Consider the following 10,909-nt stretch of genomic DNA (forward strand, 5'->3'; position numbering starts at 1 on the left):
AAGTTATGACTTCTAGTAATTAAAATAATGTATTTATATTTTATCAAGTTTATTTATTTTTTATATTTTATTATATAGTTATTTTTTTGTTTTAATTAAAAATAAATAATAAATAAACTTGATAAAATCTAAATATATTATCATAAATATTAGAAGTCATAACCTTTTACTTGGTTTTTGTAACAATCAAAAATAATGTGTAAAATTTTATAAATAATATTTTTACTGCTTGAACTTATATTTCAAGGTACTTGTTTGATATTTATGGCCACTTCAGTGACCATCTTGATACCGTTTTGAGTTCAGTGACCAATTTGATACATCAAGCCCACTTCAGTGACCAACTAGTTAATTAACCCATGCATAAAATAAAAAGTGCCTAAAATAAAATTACAATATCGGGAAATAACTAGAAAACAGTACGATAAATAAAACAGGTTATTTCTTTTTCCTCATAGATAATCAAAATATTGTACGTAGCTATCATTTTGGGATCCTTGAGATTCATATTTTTTTTTGAAATCAACAAGCACATTGTTTTGTTTAATATTATTAGCAATTAAATATATAATTTAAATTTAAGATTATATAGTTTAAATAAAATTTATGTAATATAATATACAAAAATTAATTTGGATCAGAATTTGGATCAAGCTGCTGGAGTTGGTCAGAAATTTGGATCAGAATTTGGATCAGTTGGTGATCCAAATTTGGATTTTTGGATCACAACTGCTGGAGATGACCTGAGCCCCTTCTTGAACAAATTCTAATGTTGACATGTTCATCTCCCAGTCTCTTTTTACAAGAGAATTAATTACTTTAAAATTAAGGTGAGATAGGCTTTTATGCCACAGCCAGCATTGCTCTTCAGTTGCTTTAGTGTAGACGCAACACATCTTGTTGGCATCTGCAAAGTTCATACGTGCAACAAAAAGACTTCCTTTTCTTTCACCAATGAGTGCAAGCTCATCAGTTTTTGTATATTTAACTTTTGTATATTTTGATATCTTGCATAACTTCTGCTTAAATATTTTCTATTATTCGTCACCTATCATTTTAAGTTTTGTTCAATCGTGCGTTCTTTAATATCCGCGTATAAGTCTTCGCTCACCGGTGGTCTTTGTTTCTCCTTCACCAGCAAGTGATCTTATTTAGGTGGGTCTTCGGAAGAGCGCGACTTATAGACATAGAGAAGTTCGTTCTATATATTGCATCTTTATTAGACTTCAAGAATTCTATTCAAAAAAGTGATCATGGTTTAAATCTGAATTTTGATATACGTTTCGATATATAGGTTGCTTGACTTTTTGGCACACACTTCAAAATCTTTTGACCGCTTAGTTAAAATTGTTATTCTTAAAATTTTCTTTTTCCAAATTATAATATTAATCATATATTTTTATTTAAAAAACAATGAATTTACCTATTCAATCAAAGGACTTAGAAATGTGTGTCAACAAGTCAAACGACTTATAATTCAAAACAAACAAAAAGTCAAACGACTTACTTCCGCCATTCCAAAATAAGAGTCGATTTGACTTTGTGCACATAATTTGAGATGTTAAAAACACATACCTTTACACTTTATTTTTCATATTTTTTTTTTTAAATAAAAGTTTAACATATATATTTTTATTCAGAAAAAATTTTTGAAAAATAATATGTAGAGATAAGTCTTTTTTACACATTAGGGCTCATTTGTTTATAGGTGGATGAGACCGTACGAACTGAACGAACCCCATATTTGCTATTCAGATCGTTTGGTTTATATTTTTAAATTTTTAAAATCTGGACGACACCATAAAAACATCTGGACGACGCACCCTCAAACTCTGCGCTGAATGGTTGAGCTTGTTACTGTTGTGTCTTGGCTATAGGTTATTTTTCTTCTCCCTTAAATCATTTGACTCATTTTAAACCTTGCATCTTTTTAATAGAATCGAGAAAATCAAGTCTATACATATTCCTACTTTTTCTTGTGTGTATAAAATACATAGTGTTTAAATTCTCTTTACAAGATTATTTTTCTAATGATGTAATTATGTTAGGAAATTAGATAATCCGATTTAATTTTTTCTTTTATTTTTGATTTAATTGAATATGTTTATCAAGTTATTACTTAAAAAGATAGTATTTTTAGTTAATATAACTTTTGTGTTGAATTTTAATAATTAATATTTTATTGCGGTCAAAAACATAAAACCATCATTCATAGTTTTTATCAAAAGTAAATGTGAACTATAAATTATATATAAAAATTTATAGTCTTTTCTGTTACAAAAGTAAATTTTTTATCTTAATATATTAAATCTATCTGATAAAAAAAATATCAAATTTGTTAATTTTGTCATTCAGATAAAATAGATTAACAAACAACAGTTTTTATCTGCCATCCAGATTTTCCGTTCATTCAGATTTCACTCGTTCAGAAAGATGATCCAGATTTAACAAATGACCTCTAAATTACGTATAAAAAGTCAAAACAACTCTTGTTATCAGACACAGAGAGTATATTTCAAAGAGAGTATTATTTTTGAAGGATCGTGAGTTGGGGATTTCTCGTAGGTGAGATTTTTTTGGATTATAAGAAGATTCACGTTTATCACGCTAATCCATGTAAAGTGGCCCACAGTCAATTATGGGTTTAATTGCATAGAAGATTGTAAGGTTGCACGTATCTTTCAAAAAATTTGCATCTTTAATATTTTGGGAAACCTCAAGAGTTAAAGAAGTGTTATATATGGTAAACTAGTTGAGAAGCCCGGTTGCTGCTGTTTATAAAAATTATATTAATAATTTAAAATTCGTATTTATAAGATAAAATATATGTGTGGCAGTCTATAAAAAAAATTTATATTAGTGATTCAAAATTAATATTTTAGAATAAAATAAAATTTATATTATAAACATATCGATGCAATACCAATATTAATATATAAAATTACAAAATTGGACTATAATTCATGAGTGAAAAAATGAAAATAAATTTCCACATATAATTAACGATTTGAAGTATGACGAATCTTAATTTTAATTGTGCTTTTTTAAAATAATCATATTTTTCACTAACATTGTCATTAATTTATAAACACTACTTAATAAACATATACATCATGTCCAACATGTAAAAAACATACAGCTTGAACTGATGGATGACATCTAGTCATATACATTGATTGACCAATAAAACAAACAGTAAGATTGCAAGAACATAAGTGCGTAAAAATCAAAAGGATATTGAGATGCAACTCCAAAACTATCGCCAGTTTTAATAGGGATAAATATTATATTCATCTCTATCGCCTTTGGCACCACCCAGCGACTAGGGTTGTGGTATTGAGAAAAAGTAGGTTGTGTTTAGATGATCTAAAAACCCATAACGTATTTATAGGTGCAGAGAGACTTGTGTGTTGCTCTTTTCCATAATTAAATAATCTGAAACAGAATCAGATTAGGAAACTTGCAAGCTACTATATTTCACAAATAATCTGAAATAGAATCAGATTAATTTATGCCAAGATATATACCATATCAATTAATTTGAAACAAAAAAAAAGTAATTTTTATTATTGATATTTTTCATCCAAAAATTTCAATAATATGAAACAGTTGCAGATTAAAGAACTTGCAAACTACTATATTCCATAAATAATCTAAAACAAAATCAATTAATTTATGCCAAGATATATACCATATCAATTAATCAGAAATAAAAAAATATTTTTAATTTTTGATATTTTTCATACAAAAAATCCAGAAAATTAGAAAAATAAAACGGAGCAATCTAAGAGGTACCACCTACACGATCCTCGCTTTCATCCAAAAATTCCAATAATCTGAAACAGAATCAGATTAAAAAACTTACAAGCTACTATATTTCATAAATAATCTGAAATAGAATCACATTAATTTATGCAAGGATATATACCATATCAATTAATTTTCATTTAAACATTTCAAAAAATTAGAAAAATAGAACGGAGCAATCTGAGAGGCACCACCTACACACCCTAGTTTCTCCTTTATATAAGTATATTGATTTACACAATGATTTTATATTAAAAGAAATTTTTCAAAATTTCTAACTAACTACCTTTGTCTATAAATTATTTTTTATTTTCAAGACATAGTTTTTTTCAAGTTATATGTCCAAATGATATTATAATCGTGTTTGATATTATTTTATTAATTTATTATTGAAAAAATAGCAAATATCTGCTTTTTGAATTTAAAAATAAAGATGTTTGACCATAATCTTTCTCAAAACAATTTTTTAAACAAAGGAATCTAAAATTTAACGATGTATATATTGAAGTGTTATGTGAAAATTTTAGATATAGAATTCAATTATGTGATTCTAGAAAAGCAACATAGTTATTCTGTTTTAACCTTAGTTTTAAAATATTTCTTGAAAAGGTTTCAAAAAAAAAAAAAAATCTTGAAAAATGTATTGTTTTTTAATGTTTACATGCCGTTATATATAAATATAGAAGACAGTTTCACAATTATGAAAGCGTTCAGGGTTTTCAAGTATACTTTTTGTGTACAACTTAATGGGTTTTCATTTATCTTTTTGAAACTTATAACTTATAACCTTACAAACTAGTATCAGTTGTAAAAAAAATTCTCGGAATGAGGGGGGCACGAGTCGTTAAAAATTACTACTTTCATCCCAAATTAGATGAGTTAGTTGACTTTGGGCACGTAACTTAAGGTGCATCGACCGTATAGTTCCGAAATTTATTTTTTTAATTTTTGTTTTGTAAATGAAAATTTCATATTTAAATTTTTATTTGGAAAAATAAAATTTCAAAAATAAGTAATGCAGCTATACGGTTAATGAACTTTAAAATGCGTGTCCGAAGTCAACGAGCTCATCTAATTCGGGATCGAAGGAGTAAACAGCAAGTCAAACATCTTTGTCACCCCTACAAAAATGTGTATAAAACTGGTGCCATGCTTATTGGTTTCCATGCCTCGACACAAACTAATTTGAGCGAGTGAAAAAATGGGCGGAGCAATGGCTTCCATTGTAATATCTGTGATTGTGCTTGTCATTTTAAGGTACACAGTCAAACTAGCAAACACATATTGGTTTAGGCCAAAGAAAATGGAGAAACGGCTGAGGAATCTGGGATTTAGGGGGAATCAGTATAGGATCATCTTCGGAGACGCAAAAGATGTTGGGAAGACGAGAGCAGCAGCCACATCCAGGCCTATGGAACCCTCGGACAAGATCGCGTCCCGTATTTTACCATATTACCACAATATGGTCCAGAAGTATGGTATGAACTCTCCTGTCTGTCAGTAGTTTTTACGCGGTCAGTTTTGTCCTGTCTTTTTAGTGATATCGATCGGATTAATATTATGTATGCATGTAATGTCTAGGTAAGACGTTTTTCCTCTGGTTTGGCACTAAAGCAAGATTGACCATATCCGATCCGGTGCTAGTGAAGGATATTCTGTCTAGAACAGAGGAGTTTCGAAAGCCAAACAATGATCAAATGGCAAGGGTGCTTGTAGGTGGACTGTTCAGTAGTGAGGGTAAAACATGGGCTCAACATAAGAAGATTCTCAACCCTGCTTTTCACATCGACAAGACAAAGGTACCACATTTGCACACTACTAGATTACGACAAGCATATCATATTGATCTTCTTGTTTTCTAATTCGGTCTTGGATATGTAATAGAACATGGTACCATCAATCGTGGAGAGCTGTTCGCAAATGATGAACAAGTGGAACATATCGGTAGCTTCAAATAAATCAGTGGAGGTTGAGATGCGGCCACAAATAGATGTGTTAATATATGACATAATGTGCAGAGCACTAGTGGCTGGCCCGATTAGTGAAGAAGCAAAAGAGATTTACCAACAGAGGATGATATTGAACCAACAAGCAGCCAAACTAGCAAGGCTAATGTTCTATCCCGGATGGTGGTAATTATTTAACTCAATAATAATCCGTGTTAGAATATAATATGATCATGGTATGTCATCTTGCTAACACCTCGAGGTTATAGGAGAACTGATCACTTAACATTAGTCACTTTCTTGATCAATCTTCCAAAATCTAAGCCTTGATGTGAAACGATTAATTGCAGGAATCTATCGACTCAAGAGGTGAAGACAATGAGAGCAGGTCATAAAGAAACTGAGCGTTTGGTGAAGAAAGTGGTGACCAGGAGATTGGAAGAAATGAAACAAGGAGCAAGTGATCACGGTGATATATTGAGTTTATTGCTGGAAGCTTTTCAAGATCCAGCAAGCGGATTTAGTCTTGATGATGTGATTGAGGAGTGCAGAACTTTTCACTTCCTCGGGGTGGAATCTACAGCACGGTCATTAATATGGGTGCTCTATGTTTTGGCTAATTATCCCGAATGGCAAGAGAGAGCAAGAGCAGAGGTTTTGCAGGTTTTCGGAGATCAAAAGCCAAATGCCGAGGGAATGAACCAACTCAAAATTGTAAGTCTTTCTTTTTGTACAATGTTATCTTGTCAAGTTTCCAAAGAACTAATGATTCGAAGATTGATGCCACATAAATTTTTATTGAATTCAGGTAACAATGATTATTTACGAAACTCTGAGATTTTATCCACCGAATGGTGTAATCCACCGATCTATTTCCAAGGATACGAAGTTAGGAGATATGGTTCTGCCCGCCTGGATCCAAGTCACCATACCAATAGCTCTAATGAATCACGACCCTGATATTTGGGGAGAAGATGTGAATGAGTTCAAACCAGAAAGATTTGCTCAAGGCATTTTCAACTCAAAGATGCAGTCAATATTCTTAGCTTTCTTTTCGGGTCCTCGAAGATGTACCGGACAAACTATGGGAACGGTTCTGATTACATTTGTGGTAGCGACCCTTCTGCAAGGCTTCAGCTTAGAGCTTGCTCCCTCGTACTCGCATGCTCCCAGATATTCCTTCTTTCTGGTACCTGAGCATGGACTGCAACTTGTTCTACGTCAACATATCTAGCTACTTAGATATGTGATCAAAAGGCAGGAAATTTGGTGACAATTACCTTTTAATTAGGTGAAATATTTTTATTAGATCTAATTTTTATTAGAGCTAATAAATATACTTCACGTAGTTTGAAGGCGCGTGTGTCTGATTTCCTTCGCCAACAATAAAATGTTTTTCTTAAAATATTTGTATGGATGGTCTGCATTTGTGTTTGTTGTGTGTAATTCAGTAGTAATTTTATATTAAAAAGATGTGTGATTGATATTTTTGTGTTTGCAATAATGAAAATTACGTACTGAACTGTTTTAATTTTATGATGAAAATAATTGAAATTCGCTCATAGATGGGCATGTTTACGTCTGTCTTATGATGAAAATAAGAGCTTATCATGAAAAACCATATTTACTTGACATATTTTGATGTTGAATATTTATTATATATTTAATATTCTTATTTATTGATATAATTCACTTATTTTGAGAACAATATGCTTATCTATGTTCATAATTTCTCACAAAAAATATCAAGTACGGGGAACAACATGGTGTCGAAGTTTGGCTGAATTTAAAAACTCAAATTCTGAAGAAGCAAGTTATTCGAATTGTTTAGATAAAAATTTTATAGTTCAACTTTTCACCTATAAATCTGAATTTAAAAAATTGAAAATACTAACTTTTTTAGTGATTTATTTTTTAAAAAATTTAATTTTATGAAAATAAAAAAGATCAGTTTGAAAAAAAATTTATAGTATTTTATTGTTATATTAATAATTTTTAACCTTGATAAATTATAAATATTGAACTTTATCCAAATATACAAATTAAAATTTATTTTTCATTTATTTATAACATCTGATTAATAAATAACAAACACTTATTTTAAGTCAAATATCAAATTATGATATTTGGAGTATACAGCTTATACATTCGATGGTTGAAAATGAGTGAGCAACCGATTAAATATTAAATATGAGAAACATGACAGGATGATATACACACCTGAAAAGCCAATTTTCTAGCAAAGCACACTCTTTTTTATTATATAAAAAAAAATCATTTCATTAATTAAAAAATCAACCATGAAGAATATTTGAATCCTTCCTTTTTGAAAACACAACTAAACGATTTGAAATTATTTTGAATATATATTTGTTTTCATTCCATTGATTTTCATTTAAATGTTTTGAACCTGCTATCCCATAATAACCTTCATATCTGAATCAAACCCATGAAAATCATACATGTCATAATTTTCATATCTGAATCAAACCTAATCCATAAACTCGGTAATAAAGAACATCAAAACACACCAAACAAAATCCAACTCTCACATCTTTTACTATGATTTGATTTGTGTTATTTTTATACATACTTTTTTTTCAAGAGAATGTATGTAAATGAAATTATATAAAATATATTAATATATTTTTATACATATATACATACATATATATATATATAGAGTTAAGTTCTATGGAGTACACAAAAACATTGGAGTATTGGAGTACAAATCTTAATTTTTTAGTTTAATCATAAATAATATATTTGATTCTACAAATTTATATACAATCTATCATTTATAAGTTGTCTTGCACATAATTGTCTATCAATCGTTAATATCTTTCAACTTTAACAAGTATTAACATTATTGTTCTGCTTATTAGTTATATTGCAGAACACAGAGTCCTGTAATTTATAAAAGTCATTATTCTACCATTTGATTATGATGTTTATGTTGTGTAGAACATAATGTGCAGGTTATTAAATGTTTAAGAATATTTATTGAACAAAAAAATTGAAATTTAGATGAATAGATTACATTTTATCCAATTTTGTACTCCAATACTCCAATATTTTGTGTACTCCATAGAACTTTACTCTATATATATATATATTGGGGAGAATCTATTTTTTCGAAAAATAAATATCGACACAAATTATCCTAGTCGTTCATGACGACTTCTTATTTTCAAGACCATCTCAAAAAATTTTGAGGCCTTAGGTTAATTATAAACTAAGACCTATTTTTTTAAAAATAAAATATTATATTAATAATATAAATAAATAAATTTATAAATATTCAAAAATAACTTTTTTGCAAAAAATAGACAGAAAAGGTATAAAATAAAGGTGATATTTAAATAAGTATTTAAAGTGTTTAGATTTAGATAACCGGAAGACAAAAATTACATTGACTTTGTAATATAAAAGTCAATATGATATATGCATAACATAAATAATTTAAATACATCAATAATTGTATATGGTTTAATATTATAGTGAAAAAATCACCAAAACTAGAATCAAATAATTGATCATGTCTTCAATAACCAAATTGATACTCAACCCATAACTCAATTAAAATATTGAATCAACTATATATTAAACTAATAAATTCTTTAAACATTTCTGTCTTTACATGTGAGAATGTGGAATTTCAAAGTAAAATATATTATGACCGTACCATAAACACTTATAATTAAAACAAAATTAATAGAGTAAATCAAAAATTATTACCTTGATTATGATTCTTTTCCTCTTGCATTTCCTCGTTCTTTTTATTCCATCCTCTTTTCCTTCTCCTCTACTCCTTTGGTTCATTTTCTCTCTCTCTTAATTTTCTCCTTATATAATAATGAGTTTGATAAAATTGCCCTTAGTGCCCATCTATTTACATATATACTTACTAATATACCTACTAGTCCAAGTCTTTATAAGTAAATACTTGTTAAGTAATAACAACAAAATAAAAAATTACTAAGACAAAGACAATATATATTCTAAATTTATAAAATTACAAAGTGAAGTGCTTTATCATCCGACAATGACATTAATAGCACCCAAATTAAGAAATAAAAAAGGAAATAAATTTCAGATTAAGTCTCATCATTATTTAACGTTAACCCAAAAAATAATTTTCATCTTCACGGCGAGGGGGACAAGAGGAGACTCTCGTGCAAAATGTGCAGCGTCTTTTATTATTTAAGCTTAATCTTCATGGGAGTAATTTCTTATCTTTATGGTTGAAAGGAACAAGAGGAGACTTTCTCTTAAAATGTTGCACGCACACAAATGTGATGTACTATACTCCCTCCATCCCAATTTAGATGAGTTTTTTCTAATTTCACACATATTAAAAATTATTAAATGATTGTCTTTTTTTCCACCTATGCCCATATTTATTGTGTTGACTTTCTATAATATTAGTTAGATGGTACATTGGCAATAATAAATAAGCAAGGGTAATGATGGAAGATTGTTGATAAAAGTGCATTGAAAAGAAAGAGACTCAACTATTTTGAGATTAAAAATTTTCTCAAAGAGGTCATCTAATTTGGGATGAAGGGAGTATTAATCAAGCTATGTCCATATTTCAGTGTTATAATATACACGGAATTCAGAACTAATTAAAAGTCCAGTATCCCCTCAATTTACTAAATTGTTATTAAATATTTTAAAAATTAAAAAATATATTTGACATTATTACTTAAATAAATTGATTAATAATCTTTCAACTAAATATTACCATTATTAAATATGTGTCTAAAAATTAAATATTACTTATTTGAAAATATGGAGAGCATGAAATAATTGTTACAGAAGCAACTGCAGTTGGACAAGGTGATGCCCGAAACGAAATGTAGATATTGATGTCTGCTGCACACCTGATACCTGATAGTAAAGTCATATCATATGGTGTCAAAACGTATGGGCTATAGACAGGGGTTTTTTTATTTGAAAGCAATGCATTATTTATTATATTAAATCTAGGAATCGGGAAACTACAACATTGAAAAAAAGGCCTGCATGGGGACCAATGAACCATGTAAATCAAAAATTATATGTCCGTCTCTTTTTTTAGTTGTAATATTTATATTTTGATTAGTCAAATTAATCAAAAAATTTACCTTAACTTAAAACATTGAAATCACATA

The 10,909-nt window shown here is 28.8% G+C and overlaps 1 protein-coding gene across 1 annotated transcript; it reads left to right on the forward strand.

Annotated features, from left to right (window-relative positions):
- The first annotated feature begins 4,962 nt into the window (after window positions 1-4,962).
- LOC108206834 (cytochrome P450 716A67) lies at window positions 4,963-7,238 on the forward strand. Its single transcript, XM_017377250.2, has 5 exons — window positions 4,963-5,285; window positions 5,389-5,606; window positions 5,692-5,939; window positions 6,104-6,467; window positions 6,562-7,238. Exons 1-5 carry the CDS (start codon window positions 5,009-5,011, stop codon window positions 6,985-6,987), a joined length of 1,533 nt encoding a protein of 510 aa, XP_017232739.1. The 5' UTR covers window positions 4,963-5,008; the 3' UTR covers window positions 6,988-7,238.
- Window positions 7,239-10,909: the final 3,671 nt, after the last annotated feature.

Source organism: Daucus carota, chromosome 2 (assembly GCF_001625215.2).
Source record: "Daucus carota subsp. sativus chromosome 2, DH1 v3.0, whole genome shotgun sequence".
Lineage (NCBI taxonomy): Eukaryota > Viridiplantae > Streptophyta > Magnoliopsida > Apiales > Apiaceae > Daucus > Daucus carota.

Coding starts and splice junctions, on each gene's coding strand:
- LOC108206834 (XM_017377250.2), top strand. CDS start 5,009: ATGGGCGGAGCAATGGCTTCCATTGTAATATCTGTGATTGTGCTTGTC. Junction 5,940..6,103: donor ATGTTCTATCCCGGATGGTG/GTAATTATTTAA, acceptor GATTAATTGCAG/GAATCTATCGACTCAAGAGG. Junction 6,468..6,561: donor GAATGAACCAACTCAAAATT/GTAAGTCTTTCT, acceptor TATTGAATTCAG/GTAACAATGATTATTTACGA.